The 19,935-nt window shown below is 49.1% G+C and overlaps 2 protein-coding genes across 5 annotated transcripts in view; both read right to left on the bottom strand.

Moving 5' to 3' along the window:
- Positions 1-19,935, bottom strand: part of IGFN1 (immunoglobulin like and fibronectin type III domain containing 1) — a 212,574-nt gene that overhangs the window by 106,897 nt on the left and 85,742 nt on the right. The window lies entirely within an intron of this gene.
- The window catches only part of PKP1 (plakophilin 1), a 41,024-nt gene continuing 38,912 nt past the window's right edge, over positions 17,824-19,935 (bottom strand). Inside the window, exons 13-14 of the mRNA XM_061363134.1 lie at positions 19,386-19,486; positions 17,824-18,625 (exon numbers count right to left, since the gene is read on the bottom strand). Coding sequence (XP_061219118.1) covers positions 19,415-19,486 — 72 coding nt within the window. The 3' untranslated portion in view covers positions 17,824-18,625; positions 19,386-19,414. The remainder of the gene's footprint in view (positions 18,626-19,385; positions 19,487-19,935) is intronic.

The following is a 19,935-nucleotide window of genomic DNA, read 5'->3' as shown; positions in this document are numbered from 1 at the left end:
GAGGAAGCAGGCGCAGGGCAGAGCTCGGCCGAGCATGCACAGATCCATGGGGTGCAGGAGGATGCAGCAGCCATTCAGGACCTCCTGAGCATCATCCCCCTGCCTCACAGCATCTCACACCTGTGGTGCTTGGGAGGTTTTGGAGCAGACCTCAGTGGTCTGACTGCTATTCATGCGGCAATCCTTATGGCCCCTTTAGCTCCTGTTTTTGCTGTACCAGACCCCCGTTGCTCAGCCCTGTGGGACAGCATGGGTAGGGGCGCTGCTTCCAAGCCTATTGGTGTATGGATTAAACAACCCCATCTTCCAGGCCATTATAACTCATATTTCCACCTCTTCCTAAAGGGCCCAGACCAGCTGTGTTTGCCTCCTCTGCATGGTTCTGACAGCATGCAACAAGGTTTGAGAAAAAAATCAGTGTGGGGAGACCATTCATCTGTCCTTCCAGGTGTGCAGATCTCTTTCATCTAGCTGCAGGCACCTCTGTAGCGTGCTTCCACATGCAATGCCCATGGTGGCACATCAGCTGCATCATCCTGAGTTCCTGCTGCATGGATCTGGACTGCATGACCATTTCCTGCGGCACGCTGTCCCATGCAGTTAAACCTCATCTGTGAGGTGTTTCCAGAGCAGAGGGGAAGGAATAGGTGCAGAGGATGGTTGACCTTTAAAGGGTTCTTGTCCCTTGGTAAGACGTTTTGTCTCCCCTCTTGCTGGGGCTGCCTGGCCTCTCTGTCCCAGACCCGGTGAGGTGTGAGCATCCTGAAGGTTTCTCCCTTGTGCTGCGGGTTGGATGATGACTTGTTGTGCCTGCTTCAACACATGCCATCAGGTTTTGGGGAACATACCTCTGGGAAGCCTCAGCTTTGGTAAGGCAGCAAGTGGAGGGCAAACAGGCCTCAAAAACGAGGTGGGGAGGGATGAACTTGATGCCTTAATGAGATGAGGGAGGACCACGAGGATCAGGAGGGGCTGGAGCATCTCCTGTACAAAAGCTGAGAACATTGGGGCTGGAGAAGAGAAGCTGCGTGGAGACCTCAGAGCAGCTTCCAGTGTCTGAAGGGGGCTACAAGGGTGCTGGAGGAGGGCAGCGATAGGACAAGGGGTGATGGGGTCAAACTGGAACAGGGGCAGTTCAGCTTGGATCTAAGGTCCGGGGAGAGCGGAGCGCTCAGGGCACAAAGCGGTGTCCGGCTGGGAAATACCCCCCCCGTTTCCCCAGGCTCCCACCCTCAACACCTCCCCAGCAGCACCGGTGCCCGGTGCGGCCCCGCAGCCGCTCTGCCCATCCCTGCGGGGCCGGCAGCGCCCAAGGGTGCGGGCACGGAGACACTCCCTGCTTCCCACAGCGATGCCTGTCCCGGCAGTGCGCTGGAGCCCCGCCAGCCCGGCTCCCGCTGCGCCGGGCCCGAAACCTGCCCCGGTGGCACAGCCGTGCCAGCGGAGCTGAGTCAGCGCCCAGCCCTGCCACCGGCATCCCCTCCGCGCCCGGGCACCGCGGAGAAACCCTCTGCTATAGGACCATAGGGTTGGAAGGGATCTTAAAGCTCATCTCATCCATAACCCCCCCTGCAATGAGGAGGGACATCTTCAACCAGAGCAGGTTGCTCAGAAGCACAACCAGCCTGGCCTGGGATGTCTCCAGGGATGGGGCATCCACCACTCCCTGGGCAACCTCTGCCCCTCTCACTGTAAAGGATTTTATCCTCACACGCAGCCTTTCAGTTTAAAACCACCCCCCCTCATCCTGTTGCAACAGACCCTGTTAGAAAGTCTCTCCCCATCTTTCTCATAGACACCTTTTAAGTACCAAAAGGGCACTCAAATGGATGAGTTAAGACTTATCAGGGGCTGGGCATGCTGCTGTGCGCTGCGGAGTGAGGACCCCTGGCAGCAGGTCTCGAAGGGTCCTGCAGGGTGCTAACAACCTCGCAGTGCCAGCTTGTTGTGGAGATCTGCAGTGCGCTGGTGCCCCGCAGCACTGCAGCGTGGTCTCAATGTCCCCATGGGCAGCAGAACCTCTGGATGCCAGGCCAAAGCACCAGCACCTTCTGGAGTGCAGAATGAAGGGTAGAGAGCTGTGTCTGTCCCTAGCAGGGCATCTTCCCTCCAGGAGCTATCAGGTGTGGCATCCTCTAGCATGTTGCACCTTTTGCTGTTGCATGCTAACATCCTTCATTCTGTGGTCCTTTGAGGAGCAGCTTGTCTGGAGCACAGAGCATGAAAACAGTGTCCACTCAAGGGCAGTTCTGGTGTCTCAGCCGAAACACTGCACAGGGATCAGGTTGAGTCCCACACTGTGCAGCGCAGGATGCCAAGGTCCTTTTGGGTTTTCTACTTGACACTCCTCTATTAGAGGACTCTATTAGTCTATTAGTCTCCTCTATTAGAGACTAAATGGTCTTTAAGTCCCCTTCCAACCCAAGCCATTCTATGATTCTATGAAAAGACTGCAGAAAATGAAGCAGTTCAACCTCTGATGGTTTGCACATTGGGCCTAACGACAGGATGTGTTTTGAAAGAGAGAAACAGGGTGTAAATGTTCGGTTTTGGAAACACCTTCCAGACCTGGAGCTCCCATCTTCCGAGTCCCAAGCCATCGTGTTGCTGTGTGATGGGCCTCCCCAGCACCTCCCTGCAGGGCAGGTCCGTTTGCTCCTGCAAGCATCTGACGTTAGCAAGGCTTTTTTAATGATTATTTTTAAATGCCTTATAAACTTTAGGTTTCATTTAATATTTTAACCCTGTACATCACTGCCTATAGCAGCTAATTCATAGGTATCAATTAATTGCCTTTAATTGGCTAAAGTCATCCACGGTTTGTGCTGATTCCACAGATGTGTTAAATCATCAATGAAGTCTTTAATGAGCCACAAGCAGCTTAGCATCTACGCAATGACCCATGTCCTTGAGACAAGTGCCGCTGACAAAGCAGGCAGCAATGCTCTGGGATGGAAAGGAAGAGGCTTTAGCTGTTGTCTGGAAGCAGTATTTTATTGGCACTTAGTGGAAGGAAAATAAGCTTCCTGGTGATGTCTGAATCACTGCTTTTGCATGTGCGCTCATGCCCAGGTTTCTGCTGAAGTCCTTGGTGTAAACTATGCTCTTTGGTGAAGGGCAGCAACCACCAGCAGGAGCACAGCGATGCTGAGACAGTGATCAGCCCTTTGCCAAGCATTGGATCCATAAGGTACATGACCGGTAAAGGCAATGCTAAGCATCAGAGCTGCATGATATCACCTCTGGGGAAACCCCTAGAAGGTGAGTCCCAGAGCCCCACATTTGCCCTTTTGAGGCCAGGTATCTTCAGAAAGAGATGGAGAGATGAAGTGTGAGCTTGGAGGCTTTGCCTTCAGACCTGTCATGACCCACGCCTGGGAAGGTCCTCATTACACAGCAATTCTCTTTGTCTTCTTGCATGAAATAAATATGCAAGAAGCTGCTCTGCTGCAGATGATTCAAGTGCACTGCCAGACCCATGAGTGCCTGATCCATGCCCTGAGATGCCACCACCACTTCCTAATCCCAAGAAGCCACCACAACCACCTAATCATTGCAACCAGCCCGCATGGTGCGGCTGCCTGGGCTCATGCTGATGAAGCCTGATGCTGCTGAGCAGCTCAGCAACCTGCATGGTGTAAATGGGTTTTTACCCAGCTTGCCTCTGAGGCTGAGTCTTAAACAAAGGACGCAGAGGAGGAGGGAAGAGCAGCAGAGGAAGGCAACACATCCCTTATCTCGGAGGTTACAGCACTTGCTGGCGAGGTGGAAGATTCAAGTTCCTATCTCTCCTTAGTCTGATAGGAGATGGCTTTGAGCTCTGATTTTTAACCCCAGCTGAGCTTCAGCCTTCAGTGCTGTCTTTATGTGACGCTGATTTATAACGCCAGTGCTACAACTGATGCTTTAGATTGCGGCATGGTGCAATATTGAGATCACTCCACTGACAGCGCTCTCCTGCTTTCGGAAGTGCTGTGAGCAGCTCGTCCCTTTTATCTGCACCCGTAAACAAACCCAGTCACAGAGCAATAAATCTGGCTTTGATATCCTGACAAAGATGGAGCACTTTGATCCCAGGGAACTTTGATCTTCCACTGTGAACCAGATGCTGCTGATTAGCTGTAAAAATAGAGCAATTATTCTCACTTCTCAGGTGGTGCGGTGCTACTACGCTAGGAGCTGTCGGTGTGTCAGCCGTGTGCCACGCCACACCTTACACTGAGATTGACACAACATGAGATTCGAGTCAGTTCTGTAAGGCTCAAATTATGCTGATTGGGTTTTTTTTTTGCACCAACATATTCTGGAAAGGGAGCATTTGGCTTTGGGAGGTTTTTCCACCACAAAGTTTTTGTTCAGGCCACTGTTTCAAACACTTTGATATAACTGCAAGCAGAATCGTCCTGGGCAGAGACTAAGAAGCATTTCTGGGTGCTGGAAGAGGTGCCCAAAGGCCCTTCCAGGAGGACTGATCTCCTTTCTTAGGCTGAGCATCTCGGGGAGATCCCCATCACCCTCCTTGGTGCTCCATGGATGCCACGTTGGATTGGCTGCTCCATGGTGGAGCAACCGCAGCATGGAGGAGATGTCAGCATTGCAGAGCTCCAGGTCTCCCAGCAGGATCCCTGGAAACCATAAGCTTCATCCAGGGCTCAACTTGCTGCTCCTCCAGCCACACGATGTAAACCAGGCTCTGTGGGTCCAGATTCATCCCAGCTCACAGTGATGCTCAGCGGATGCGCTCATCTCCTGGTTTAAATTCCATCTCTCCCCTGGCAGGGGGCAGAGATCAACATCTCCAAAGGGTGATTCAATGTTGGGTGACCTGGCAGGGCAAAGCCAAGAGGACGGGGTCCTGGCTGGAAGGAGCTCACAGCAGCAGGATGGGAACCAGCTCCTGATTGTTTGCTCAATGGGGCAATTAGTCCTGTAAGTTCCTAAGCCCTGTGATTAACTCCAGCCATCCAAACATTATCATTGCAAAGGAAGAGCAGCTAAAGGATTTTGGATGTTATTGGCATTTCTCAGTGGCTTCAGGGAAATCCCAGGTGTAGCTTGCAGGCCCTTGTGCTAAGGGCAGGTCAAACCTACCACACACACACCCATGGGAGGAACTGTGTTTTGGGGAAAGAAAGAAAGAAAAACGATGCAAAAGTCCCCAGAACTTCTGCCCACAAACCAGGTGAGGGACCAAAGGGCAGCAATCACTGTCTGCTCTGTGTCTCAGCTGTGGGTGGCTCCATGGGGCATAGCATGAATACCAACCCTGGGTGTTTCATGAAGACAAAACTCATCCATGGATTTTTTCCCAGACCTTAGTGTCCCAAGACAGATATTTTGGAAACCTGGCCCTGAGCTCTATGGAGAAGCATTTGGCCCATAAGCGTTGCCTCTTAATGCGAGAGCTTCAGCTCTAGAAAGGTTTCCCTGAGGCACCTCAATCCTTTAGTGGAAGCTGCAGATTCGAACTGGGCTTTTTAACACCTTGGGCAAAGCAGAGGGGCAATGACTGCTTCATTGCAAGGTCCTCGGCACACCGGGTGGGATGGATGCCTGTGTTACAGTGGGGACATTGTACATTGACATCCCAGCATCCCTGGGACTGAGGTGTTGCGAGATGGGGCTGGCACCCCTGAAGCGTGTCCTGGGATGTGGTGAGGCTCTCACCCTTTAGCAAGCCCCACAGCTGCATTTCCTCCCCAGCAGTCCCCCACAACCTGTGGGCTGAAATCTGCAGAGGATGAGGGGAAACTGGGCTTAATTCGGTCTGTCCTGTAAAGGTTGTGCCTCAGAGGCAGAGCAGGGATGTTTCCTGGTGGAAATAGAAGCAGCTACGCAGGAGTTTCCAAGGCAAAATTCTTGGCTTGAAATGCCTACATTCTTCCAGAGGGCTGGGTCTCCGAGTTCATTTTACCCATAGAAAAACCCATGACGTTCTCATCTCTCTTTTGCTAAGGTAAATGTGACCCATGCTCCCCAAAAGCCAAGGACCTGCAAGAGAAGTCACATTCTTGTGGAAGCAAATAATTTGCCCAAAGCAAGGAATAGCTGAGCTGGGACTTCAACACAACTCTGTAAGCTGGAGGCACAGCTCCAAGGCCAGGTCCACAGCACCCAGGGTTACGTTAAGGAAAGTTAACTCTGCACTAACAGACCCTGGTTCTTCCTGGATTAATGGTCTTGGAAAAAGGCTGTTTGCAAGTAAAGTCTTCCTGAGCGGATCAGGATGAGCTTTGCCAAGGGACTGTTAGCTCAGCACTTTCAAGCACCCATGCAGATTAAAAAGAGGAAGCCACACGGTTGGGTTTGGGGCATTCCTGTCAAGCTGTTGCTCTTTTGAAGTCACTGGGGCTTCTCCTGGGCTGGGTCCATCCGCAAGGCTCAGAGCCCTGGAATGTGGCTGGGGATCGGTGTGACCCGTCGGGGCAGTGAACAGACCTTCCTCCAAAAGGAGTTTTCACTCAAACCTGCAGAGAGCTGTTGCAAGCGGGTTGATTCACGGGGTTTCTCAGCTCTTAGTCATGAGCTTCTGCTCTGGACAGTTAATTAGTTTGTTCTTGAGGAGCGCTTTGAAGATGCAAAGCAGGCTGGGAAAGTGAAGTGTTATTAGCTCATTATCTGCAATCTTTGTCTTTTTGTGACAGAGCAATGAAGTCCAGGCTCAGCCCGAGATGCTTAACAGTGCTAAAAGCTGAAGTGTCCACACACCCAGTTCTGTCCTTATCCAGTGCAGCTCTATGCCTCTTCAGACTAAAGCTCCTTAGCACCAGCCAGGCAGAGTGGGATGGGTTAGCATCCCTCTACTGATAATAGCCAGTGACTGACGTTTAGCCCTACCCTGGCAGGATACATGATCATTTGGAATTTGGACTATTCATTTCAGTCTTCTTCCTACTAGTTTCCACTTGGATGCAAGAAGGAAGAATGAGGCCAATGGGTTTTTTAATATGTGATCTGAGTGTACTAGGGGTCGAGTTCAGCATATGAGAACTTGAAATCTTTATGGAGGAGTAAAACTTCAACAGCACAGAAGGTTATGAACGAGGTGAATTAGCATCTGTCTTCACAAAGCAGCTTATGTGTGTCTGGTTACATTCAAAGAGAAGCCAATATTAGAAGCATTATTATTGTGTCTGCAAAGGCCATCCTGGCCAGACTGCTGCCATGCCCTGTGGAGAACAATACATAGAACAGCTCTGTCTACATAGCTGGTCACTAGTTGTGTGTCTGGCAATTTGGGGATCTGGCCAGAGGCATTTCCTAAGCTGGTGCATGCAGTGATGTGGCCTGCTGCAAGGAATGGAGCCCTGTGGCTCCAGTGCAATGGCCTCACATGCAAAACTGAGCCTCTTATTGAATTCAAGACCATGAGCATAAACACCCACCTGTTTTGTAGGAGAAGAGTCCATGTGGGTTGCCCTGATCACACTGCAGACCTCCAGCCTGTCTCCAGCTTGACCTGAATGTGCTCCAACACTACCACAAGCTCTTAAGTCCGTGGGAAAAGGCCAGGCTGAGCGATGAGCCTCATCCCTCAGGCATGTGCCTGCACACAAACACACACACACACACGTGAGAGAAGAGCTCCCATGACACAAATGTAAATGAAATACCCAACTGCTTTCACCTGGTGCTCACTTCCTACCTTCGGGTTTCACCTGGTAGCATCTCCCCTTGCTGAGCCACCAGCACTCACCTTTGTACAAGTCAGTGAGGTGTTTCCTTGTGTTGCTGGCCACAAGGGATGGATTCACCATACCCCTGTTCGGGGAATGAGATGTCTCATTTGCATTGCCTTTGCAGGCTACTGGCACCATTTCCAACCCTCACTTGGGGGGTCAAAGCACTACCAGAAAAGGCAAGGCTGGCCAATCAGATGAAGCATTCTTTTGCCACGCAAGCCTTTCTTTGCATTACTTTGTGTGCAACCATATACAGTGAAAGCAGGCACAAATCACAAAGGAAATTCACTTAGAAGGGTTTCCTTCCAAGGGTGAACAAAACGAACCAAGCTATGAACATGAGTCAGAGAGCCCAGCTATTTACAGTGAAGCCCTCTTAATCCTAACCATTAAAGGTGCCTTACCCTCCAGCACATGGGTGGTGCTGAGGATGTCAAGCTTTTCTCTTCAGACTTTTGCTTGCAAATCAAGGAAAGGGAACGTCCTGGGTGGCTTCATGACCCCAGGAGGTGGGTTTGTCAGAGAAGTGGTGATGGCCATCACTTATCTCTAACGGTGGGTTGCAGCACGGGTTTGCAGCAGCATTGCAAAGCTTCTGCCTGTTTCACCCTCTTTGTTGGTCTGAAACCAGGTTCATGATTACATCAGAAAGACACAAGGAATGTGCTGTTTGCTACCCCATCCTGGGGGGTAGAGCACTTTGGGAAGTGTAGGTGGCAGGTTGGGTAGCATAGGTGGCATTTAGGGTATGCTCATGTGGCTGATTTAGGATTAGAAGAGCTTTATTAGACTGGTTACACCAGAGAAGTGGGTGGTGAACAGAGACAGGGTACACAGGGGTAGGAGGAGTTAGGGTGGGAGGGAGGGTCTGGGGTTTGACATCCTAGAAAGAAGATTGTCCCTTTGCAATACAGCATTGGAGTGGGTGTTTCTGTGTATGGGCACTCACAAAAGATAAGAGGTGAGATTCAGGCCACCTACCAGTGTCTGAGCATCACTTATCTCAATCTGGACTTCCTGAATCAGCAGTGGAAATAGCAAATCATTAATTTGCCCCTCCTTCCCTCCCTGTCTGATGATGGGGTGAACCACACTATTTCTCTCCACTAGCTTCGAAGGGAACCCAGAGCAACTACCTTAGACTTCAGTGTCCAGTTTTAATCTGCCATGGGGAGGATGGGTTGATCCTATGAGGTTTCTGCCAACAGGGAACAAGCAATGAAGGCCAGGGTGGTAAGGAAAACTTTATAGATGTGGTTGTTCAGCTCAGTTTGTGGAGAGCTGGTGTTTGGCAGCTTAAAAACAAGATAAAAGCAAGGAAGCTGCCCTGCAAGCCCTGCAAAACCGTGCAGATGAGGTAGGTGTTGGCAAATGATAGCTGCCCATAGCTAGAGGGGAGGCGATGGTAGAGCCTTTCCTTCTGCAATGCCAGCAGCCTGGCACAGGGTACCCCTTGCTGCACCACCACTATCACTGCTGGCAAACTTGGGCTGAGCAAGTTATGCTTGGAGATCCTCAAGATGACTTTAAAAGCTATGTGAGCATTCGGATGCTCTGAGTTCTCTCACCCTTTGTGAAAATCCCACTAAACCATTCCAGGTTTGCACCTTGGAGCCAGAGGATGATGTAAAATCACCGCTGGCTTTGGGCAGCCCTTTCCTAGTGAATGAAATTTAAGGCCCTAAATGTGTAGTTTGGTTTTAGTGGGTGCCAAGCTCTGTCTGCAGCCAACAGCCTGGTTCCTTGGCAGGATGCTGAAAGCAAGAATCTGGGTTCAGACACGAAAGCTCAGATTTTGGGCTGTCTCCCAGGGACACGAGGTTTTCTGCTGGAGGCAGATTCCTGATCAGTGATGTGCATCCTGAGCCCTTCCAGCAGCCAGCAGGTACCCAGGGGTATCTCAGAGCACCTAAGGTGATGTAGGAGTTCTGTGCCAGGATTTCTGGGAAGGAAGAGGCACAGCAAGCTCCCCAGGATCTGTGCCTGCAGGGTGCTGTGAAGCCAGCTCAGCACTGAAGCAGGAACCACGTGTTAATGGCCTGAGACCCTCTCAAACAACAGCAGGACAGGTACCCAAGGTGCAAAATATGCACCTGTAAATGCAATAAACTCACTCCTAGATGGGCCTAAGATGTTGAAGGAGAAGGTCAGGAGATACGCATCCCACCCAGGCTGGAGCCCTAGAGAGAGACTGTCATGATGCCAGCCCTCGTGTCTCTGCTTGTACCAAGCTCCTCTGCTCTCTGTGGTCCTAAAGGAGGGTGACTGGGTGGTGACAGCATTCCGGGCAGGGGATCCTCATGTTCCTGGTCATGCTGGGCAGGAGGAACAGTCCAGTGAGACATCCATAAGTAAGGATGGAAAGGCGCAGTGAAAAGTGGGTATTGTCCCTGAAGCATCTTGCTAAATGAAACCTGAAGACACCAGCTGTTTTAGACTGGCTCCTCCTTAGGGTTTGGCCTCAGGTTGTGCCACATGGGTGCTCAGTCTGGGTTTGCACTGGAGGCCATGGAGATGCTGCCCTTGAACCAGTCCTAGGAAGGCTGCATTCCCCTTTGGATAGCTTATGGAAGGCACCTCAGCTCTGCTGCTGCCAGAACAGATTCACATCGCTGTTCTCAGCCATAGGGCTGCATGGCATCGCATGTGTCCCCCATCATCACTCCTGTCCCTCCAACTGAGAATGGAGATGAAAAGTTTCCATCTCTCTGCCAAGCATCAGATGTGTGGCCCAGCTCCCCAGCCTCGGTTTCTGGGCATTGCAGAGCGTGTTCATGCTGGGGTGTGCTCCATGGGAGGAGGGCTGTGACAGGAACAGAGCTTAGAGGAGTCATGGAGGAGATATTCCCACATGCCATGGTCTTGGCTTTTCCAGCACTGGGCTCTGTTTGACCCTTCCCAGGGCAAAGCTGAGCAGTTAGCTACCTGCCCATGAGTAATGGTGACTGCTCATCCCGTTCCCTTTCTTGCCTGCTGGAGACCCGCCAGTCACTGTCAGTCTTTCCCTGCTATGCTTGGGAAAATCTCCTCCATCCATTCTCCTTCTCCCACTGGCTGCCACGCTCCAGCTCACAGCCTCACCCGTGTTTTTACTGGGATGAAGCTCCAGTGCCCAGGTGTGGGGATGGGTTTTCGAGCCCCACCATGGGTACAAAGCACCCTCTTGTGCTCTGCCTTTTCCTGGGTGCCTCTCGGGGCTCTGCTGCCTCCTTGCTCAGAGCAAGGTGCGGCTCTGACTCACCTGAGCCGGGATGTGCCGTGGCTCCACTGACTTTCCCACGGTGGCTGAGCCCTGCAGTGATGCTGCTGCATCACCCAGGAGGCTCCAGGGGCATGGCAATGGGTGCGGGCTCTGCTCCATGTACCAGGCAGTCATGGCTTTGACCAGCATCAACACTCGCCTGAGCCCTCTCCCCCTTCTCCTGGCTCCTTAACTCCTTCATCCTATAGGAAATCATTTCCATGTCACTTCTGGATGACCCTTGAATAAATTAAACCAATAAACTGGGGTAGGCACAGCCAGCTTCTCATTGCACAGACAAAAATGACAGGAGCCATTTAGGAGGTGTGCTGCTGCCTGGGAAATACAGAGTCTCCCTGTGACCCTGCCGGTGGTGCTGCTCTGATGCTAAGCCAGCACCTTCCCCCTCCATGGCTGTCTCTCATCTCCTGATGGGATACAACAATCAGTTTTCATCGTGTGTAAAACATGCTGCAGAAAGCTCAGGGTGGAACACACACTCAGATCATCTCCAGTCTCTCCCTTACCTTTTATTGAGCATTTCTTTCAGCCCTGCTCACAATGAGACTGATTTTCCTGTTCTGCCAGGAGAGATCCTTGTTGGGTGAAGCAGGAGTTACCTGTACTGTGAGATAAAGAAGCTTCCTGGGGAAAGAATAGAAAACATAAAGGAAGAAAGCAATAAGATGCACAAAGCGAATCTCTGCTATACTTCATTGTACAGCACCCAGTCTGGGTCATCTCTCAGATTGAAACTTGGCCTCAGGACCCAAAAGCAGTTACAGTTATTGCCCGAGCTCAGATCTGTTAGGTAAGATCCCGCAGTGCAATTATAAGGGTTTTTGTGGCGAGAAGTGCCAGGGAAAGCAGGGAGGAACTCTGGTTCTCTGGGAAAGTATTTGGGTTTTGCAGTGCCAGGAACCAACAGCTTTATCTCTTCTGGAAAGGTCTCACTGCTGCTTTTCCCATTGCACTGCCTTGGGAAGGCAGGGAGGGGGCATTCACTGCTGAGAGACTAGGGGCATTGCAAATGCTTTGCTCCTCATCTGCAGAAATGCAGAAGGTCAATGGAGAAACCAGGCTCAGGAGGGTCTCCTGCAGGCTCTGTGAGTGGGTACGACAGTGCTGAGCAGTGCTCACAGCTGGTCATCTCAGCACAGAATGAGTGCACAGGAGGGTGGCAGTAGGAAGGTAATTACCCTCTTGTCAAAGCCTTTACTGCATGAGATTAACAAGTTGCAGAGGGCTGTAATGGGAGACAGAGCTGGAGAAGCATCACTGGGGCTCAGACAAATGAAGGATGCTCAGTGTGAGCATAGAATCATAGAATAGTTAGGGTTGGAAAGGACCTTAAGATCATCCAGTTCCAACCTCCCTGCCATGGGCAGGGACACCTCACACTAAACCATGGCACCCAAGGCTCTGTCTAACCTGGCCTTGAACACTGCCAGGGATGGAGCATTCACAGCTTCCCTGGGCAACCCATTCCAGTGCCTCACCACCCTCAAAGGAAAGAACTTCTTCCTTAGATCCACTACAGTCCCTAATGAAGAGTCCATCCCCAGCAGCCTTATAGACCCCCTTCAGATACTGGAAGGCATCCAGTATGATGAGGTCAGCATCCCACATCCTGACAAACTGCACGCAGTTTCCTTAACCCAGGAAGTGTTGCTCTGGATGTCACTGCTTCACCCACCCTGATGGAGGAGAATATGCTGTGAAGGCTCAGGTAGAGCTTCAGTGTTTTCCTGCATCCCAGCAGTGCAAAGGAGAGACCTCCTGTTGTTAGACAAAGTGGACATGGCCCTGTGTTGGGGATGCCTCATAGGAGTCCATCAAAAGGCTTCTCCAAGAGAAAGACAAGCTTAGGAAGCAGCGAGGAAGGGGCTGAGTACAGCCTTGGATAGGTAACAGCATCTGTGCTTGGCAAGATTAAATCTGCAGGGACACATAACTGTGGGAAAGATACAAATGAGGGTTATAGGCAGAGGAGCACAAAGTCATGCACGTTACAGGGAAGGTGAGTAGGGAATGAGTCACTCCCTGTGCTTGCTCCTGACCCAGGCCCCTGGCTCCTATGGTGGAGATGCCCTGGGGTGTGGGTGCATGAGCGCTGTGGGGGCTTTGGGCTGTGGGTGCCATGCATATGCTGAACCTCTTCTGCATATGCCTTGCTTTCATGGGGCAGGGCTTTCTGGTTATGGGCTGCCACGTGTCCTCCCGTGGGGCCGGGATGCCACAGCAATGCCTCTGCTTGGGGTGACCTCACCCAGCATGTGGGAAACCGAGATAGAGGAGCTTTGTTAGGGGTGTCCCAGCAGGAGATGTTGGTACCGTGGGGTCGTTGGTGCTGTTGCGGTGTGTGGGTTGGGCTTGGTGCTCCCTAAGGATGCCCTGCACAGTGCAATGTGATGGCTGTGCTGTGGAATTGGGAACTGCTGTTGGATGGGAAGTGGTGATCCTCTGGGGTATGGCTTGGGAATGTTGGGTATGCCTGGGATCTGTGGGAAGGTTTCATGGACCTGAAAAGGGGCAGCAGGGTCTGCCCTTTTTCTTGCAAACTGCCCTGTGGTCTTTGTGTGTGTCTACTGACTGTCCTGTCCAAAAATGGGCTTTTCTTATGTGTTCATACAGAGGGTACAGATCCCAAAATAAAAAGACATGCTCGTTTCTTGGTATTCGTTTTACATGCTGCAAATGGATCCAAGCACATAGTCCTATATCAGCTCCATTGCTGAGCAACTCTTGATTTCCAAACTGGAGACCTGCTGAGAGCTATGCTGACATATCCTGCCCTTCTTCAGTGTCCAGAGAGCCCACTCAAGAATATGGAGGTAGGACTCATCTGTATTAGTTTTAGACACTCTTTATTATGCTGAACTTGCTCTTCTAGCCTGTAATTTATAGGACCTTTCTCAGATGTGATTTATGCCTGAAGAAGCTGTGGGATGGACATCTGTACTATGTATGAGATAACAACATTTAACCCTCCCAAGGGGTTCTGGATACACTGCTCCTTAATGGACTTTTGTAAGACAAATGCTTAGGTGTTTCATTGAAAACCACTTGCAGGTATGCCTGCTGCACTGTGGCTTAGAAGCAGCTTAGGTAAGGAATGCTCCCAGTTGCCAACGCAGTTTTGATTTTGCAGTGCTGCTGTAAACCTGGCTCCGACGTTGGGGTTTGGGTGCTTTGCCTTTGTGCTGAACCCTTTAGTGCTTGCCCACCTTTCAAAGACCTCAGAAGAGGTCCTGGAAAAGAGCTCTGAGCAGCGTGGCATGGGGTGATGCCTGTCCCTTGTTCCATGCATGGATGCACAGGCTGTGACAAGCCTGTCTGATATGAAGAGGATTCACAGCCTAAGATACTTGTCAGTGGTAAGAGTTAGTCCTCAGCCTTGCCTTGAGTAAACCTAAAACCGAAATCACCTTCCCCTTTGCCAGGTTTCTGCTTTGAAGGGCTTTCTTCTGAAGGAGATCAAGAGGATGCTGCTTCCTTGTTTCTTTTGTAAAAGCTGGCACTTATATACTGCAGTGCTCCCCAGTACTGGAAGTACAAAGCCTTCAGTGCATCCTGCACATCCTGCCATCCCCATTAGGCTGGGCTTATGTTACTGCAGGATGTGATGCAGAGACCAAATTCTTAGATGCTGTTGATGGCAATTTCATGGAGCAGGCTGGGCAGTCCCCAGAGCAGATGCAGCATTAATGTTGTCCTGATTAGCATGAAAAGTCTGGCCTCAAACCTTATGCTTGTAGAGCTGCCCCATAACATCAACATCTGAATCAGCAAAAGCCTAAATATCCAGTGCTCATCTTCCAAAAGGGGGACTTACAGGGTAGTGCTTGTTATGGGAAAAAGAAAGGGACAATTATACTTTACAGGCAATGTGGACTGTGCTCATCATATTGAAACACAATCCCAGCATCCCCAACCAATAAGGAATCCTGGAGGAAGGGCAGAAGGGAGCTGGCCTGGTTAAGGTGTCACCTTATCAGAAGGTGTCTTTCAAAAAGCTGAAGACAAAAATAGGAAAGACATCATAACCTTTGCCAGGTTCAGCATAAACCATTCAAAATGTGCCAAAAAGGAGCTAAAGGAACAACTAGCTGAAGTCAGAAGAATAAGCCATAAACAGTAAGAGCATTTTCACATACATGGAGGAAATGGGATTTAAAGCTTCATTACTCAGACTGGCATAAGACAGAGCAGCCCAGTCTGATCACTGCTGGAAGCTAACAGGCTTTTACAAACCATCATACAGATATTTTATTCTTTCCTAACACTGGCAAGAGAAACAAAATAAAACTATTCAAACGGGGAAGCTTGAAGAAATTCCAGCAATTTTTATTGATTTCAGCTTTTCCAATGAAGCAAATACATACAGTACAGCCAAAACAAAACTCTGATACATTATTCTCACATACCTGTATCTTACAGAATACACTGTATAGCTATGGACTGGTAGGCTGAGTTGGTTTCAAACTAGTGTGTGGTCAGAGAGGAATAAAACTGCCTACTGCCTTCTACTCGTCCATGAGGCTTCTGAAATGCTGGGGTGGGTTGGATTGTACATACACAAAACAAAACAAAGCATTCATGAGAAAATAGACCAAAAAGCTCTGCTAAGCCCAGGACAAACAAGTGTGGTATTTATTTACATGGTTGTGTGTCCTGCTCACAAATCAGGCCACAACCGCTTCGATTTCTGCTGCCGGCAGAGCTAAAGGTGCTGCTAGCTATGGCCCTTCCCTCCTCAGTCATTCACCAGCACTGTAATGCAGGGCATGTGCTACATGCTGAGGACCTGCCCTTGTCCCTATCATTGGGGGTACACCCTACTTTCGTTCTTAAATAAGCAAGAAACAGGAATCCAGCTCATCGAAGAGGGCATCGCAGTTTAAAACATGCCTTTAAGAATACCTCCCTAGAATGAAAGAATAAAAACTGGACTGGAGGTGAGAACAACATCCAGTTGTGAAGGAGGGAACCTCACTGAGCTCCCGAAAGTGCTGGTTATGAGCAACACCAATTACACCAATAAGTCTGATTTTCCTTTCTCTTCTTATAATTTGGCAGTGTCGCTTCACTGACTTGAGTGGAGTTTGTAGTCCAACGACTGAGAGGAAAACAGAGTTGAGCATCAGGAATTTCCTGGGAAGTAATAGCTGCAAAATAGCCCTGGGCTGGCAGAGCAGCTCCAGTTCACACAGCCCACTGCTCTCACGAGTTAGCTATATTCTGAGGTATGAAAGCAGTAACATACAGCATCATAAAAACCAAATGAGATTGGAAAGAACCTCTCTGGTGTGCCCAGCTCCAAGCAGGGATAACGCCAAAGCCAGATGAGATTGCTCAGGGCTGTGCCCAGTCATGTTTTGAACATCTCTGAGGATGGAGACAGACCTTTAGTTTTATCATTTTATTAGCTTTGGAAAAACAACTTTGCTGTGTTCATAAAATGATGCATCTGTCTCTTGGAGTCTAATACTAATGAAATCTCTAGTCCTTGTAAATTTAATTGTGAGATGATGATCATTCAACTATGGCTCTTTGCGCCTTATAAAGTGATTCAGCAAACTGCATTACTGATGAAAGCAGTGGCAGGGCTTTAAAATAAAGCCTAAATAACAGCCAATTAGAATGAATTTCCTCAATATTCCATCATTACGTTTTGCAGTTAGGTTTCCCCAATTAATTTTACGGAGAAAAACATTAGCTCCCAGGACTTCTGCTGAACATGTAATTACAGGAACACATCTGAATGCAAAATGGCATGCAACACGCTTTTACACCAAAACTGTAGTAATCCTGCCTGTGGATACTGCCATTGTTTTGGATATCCACAGTGTTGGGTCCTGCCAAAACCATTTTGAACTGAGAATATGCATCCAGCTAGGGAAGAGCTGGCAGGTATGGCAAGGGTATGCCCACGGGCTGGGGCTCCTTTGCTGCTCTTTAAATGCTCCTGAAACTGTCCTACCGGATTCTCCCGGTTCTAGCTCCCACTTCAAAGGTGCTTTTTTTCCTCTCTCATTTGGCTGGGAGCGCGGCGCAGAAAGCTCTCGATTGAATGTGGGTGAAGGCAAGCAAAGAGTTGCTTCTCATTGAAGAGCACAACATTAAGCCACTCTTTGTAGTCCAAAAGAAGAAAAAACCAGCTGGGAAATGATCTCCCTCTGTGGACACGTGCTCCCTATGGTCTAAACGGGGGACAAACAAGTGCTACCACATTTCTTAGCTCTAGAGCTGTGTCAGAGCAAATCTGAACTTCATGGACGGTTCTTTAGCGGGCACGAACCACCCCATTTCTGTGAAGGAATGGGACATGCTGTTTCCCACCAATTTAGGAGTCTGACACTTGCAAGAAATGAGACTGTTTTTGCCTTTCCAGGCTCACAATTCATCCTTCCCAAGCACCTCCTGCACCCTGATATTTACAAAACAGGGTCCTGTACCCCTGCACTGTTTGAAGAAGCAATAACTGTGGGTGGGGGAGAGCCAGCAAATGTATCTTCAGCTGGTCCTTTCCCTGTTGATCTGAGCTCCATCCCCTCCAGGGACAGGTAGAGGGTATTTTTCTTCTGGGCAGGGGAAGATCAGCTTCTTTCATCACACAGTTCCTGCTGTAAGAAGTGGGTTGGCCTGAGATAAGCTCACCAATTGCCTATCACAGCTTTAGCATCACAGCATGATTCATGTAATTAAGCATCCCAAGAATTAAAATATTTCTGAATTTGAAATCACCCAAGTGCTTACATTCCTTTGCATATCAATACCCCCTCATTTCTCTCATTCTTGTGTGGCAGTCAATGATCCCAGGGGAAAACCACTTTGCCTGTCTCCAGTTCAACATCTCGAATGCCACCTTTGTCCCGGTACAATCATAAGACTTGAGTTGTCCCGGTGCTCAGAATGGTTTGGGACCCAGTAGTGTTCATGCTTTGCAGATGTGTTGTGATTGTCCCCTCACATGTAGCTTCAGAGAAGGGTTACTGAGACCCAGGAAAGACTTTGCAGACATCAGTTCACTTCTTGAGACAAAGAGTTCACGTAACAGGAAAGAAAATGCTAATAACTATAAGAGCTCATTGGAGAAAAAAATCATAGGTAGAAAAGAAGCCCGTGTTCATAAATGTTAGGAATAACCAGCCTTTGTAAAGAAGAGTATCGTGTGTATCTGTTGAGAACGGCCATATGCAATGGGTGAACTTGACCTAAAATCGGCGATTTTTATACTTGTGGGTAAAAATAAGTTGTGACAAGACTGTAGTGTGGCAGTATTTGGTGCATGGGTTGGGTGGCATTGGACAAAACTCTCGAAGGGGATTAAACTGCACAACTCACACTGACTTTCAGTGGAAGACAGGGGACTAAGCCTGTAGGAAGATCCTACTCGCCACGTGTGTGCATGTATGTTGCCTGCATGCACACATACACAGCGACATGCACATAGTTACACAGACACACTCTTTGCAAAAACAAAACCATAATTATTGACATCGAGAAAGTATAACCTCAATAAAAGTCCCTTCTCCCCCCTAAAAAGAAGAAAATGCTTAAAAATATTAGTATCATCCACATGAAATCCATATGTTTAGTTTGCTTTACAGTTGAGTTAAACTCAATAACACTCTACACCTTTAACATCCTAAGTAATTGTGGAAGGGTTGTCTTCCTGGACATGAACCAATTCCAAATTCTGAAACGGAATAAAAAAACAAAGGAAAAACAGAATCCCAGGTAATTAAAGCATTCAAGAGATCTTTTCATTACATTCAAAACCGACTTTCAACCTCATTTCTTAGCCTGTACCCAGTTTCTGTGCTGCCTATAGCTTCCCACCCTAGACTTCCACATTTCTCTGAGACCCAGTGGAAACATCCCAACAGAGCAAGAAGTGAAATCCATACCTGGGCAGTGGAAAGGAATGGTCTTTTGCACCATTTTCTCACATATTTTGGTTTGCAAAGAGCATGTTGGGGAAGAGAGCAAACCCATTTGTTCTGGATAATCTCAATCCTCTTCATAGAAATCTGATATTTGAGAAGTGCTTAAAGCTTTTCCCTTCAGTGGGAATTACAGCATTTTGCTTTACAGATCAAATACTCAGTTCAGAGTGGATGAAAAACCATAATGGTGCTGTGCAAATTCTGCCCCGGATTTCTCTAACCTGGTTTCTCTATTGGGATTTTTGGGATGACAGCATGTAGTTGCAGATTTTGACATGAGGCTTACAGGTGGATTATTGAGTGCCCAAAAAATCCCTAAGGGATGGTTAATGTCATCGCATGTGCTGGAATGAACTGCATGTTACTGACACTGGACAACATTCCTCAAAATTCAGGAATGAAAGAGGCCTGTGAAAAGCCCCACCTGAGAGGATTTGGCAAAATACAATTAATCAGTTACTGCCTTACCCCAAACCACCCCTTCCTCATGCACGAGGGCCCTGTTCTCACCTGCAGCCTAAAGGTGCGTGGAGGGGCTCCTAAAACCTGGACGAGAGGGTCCTGAAGGTTGTTCCAGCTAAAGATCCCATCATGTTCTTATCAAATCCTTGCTGAAAAAGCAGATAAATAGGAACTATATAAATACATGAAGTAGATGAAGTGCAGTGAGTACATATCAATGTCAAAACTGGTAGCTGTCTATTGCTGGGAGAGCCTTCTGCCCCACTTCAACAGCTGTGCTCCACTTAAGAGTGTGTTTCATTCTCAGACAGCCTCAGGACAGCCACTGCCCTCCCTCTGTGTGCCCTCAACTCATCGCCCTTATTGATGGACTTTCTGAATTCTAACTTTTCCCCAAAGAGGCTCCTTCAAAGTCTCTGACAGGTTCAGGTTGGATGGGGCTTGGAGCAACCTGGTCTAGAAGAAGATGTCCCTGCCCTTGGCTGAAGATTGGAACTGGATGAGCTATAAGATCCCTCCCAACCCAAACCATTGTATGGATCTATGACTTCATCTTCCTCGTGCTGCTTTCTGCCCTTCAACAGTCAGACTTCTCCAG

Source organism: Neopsephotus bourkii, unplaced genomic scaffold, assembly GCF_033783945.1.
Source record: "Neopsephotus bourkii isolate Nb327-2 ecotype Australia unplaced genomic scaffold, CSIRO-AGI_Nbou_v1 NB_1139, whole genome shotgun sequence".
Taxonomy (NCBI): Eukaryota; Metazoa; Chordata; class Aves; order Psittaciformes; family Psittacidae; genus Neopsephotus; species Neopsephotus bourkii.
Note: the sequence above shows the minus strand (reverse complement) of the source record. Positions and strands in the feature narration are given on the sequence as shown.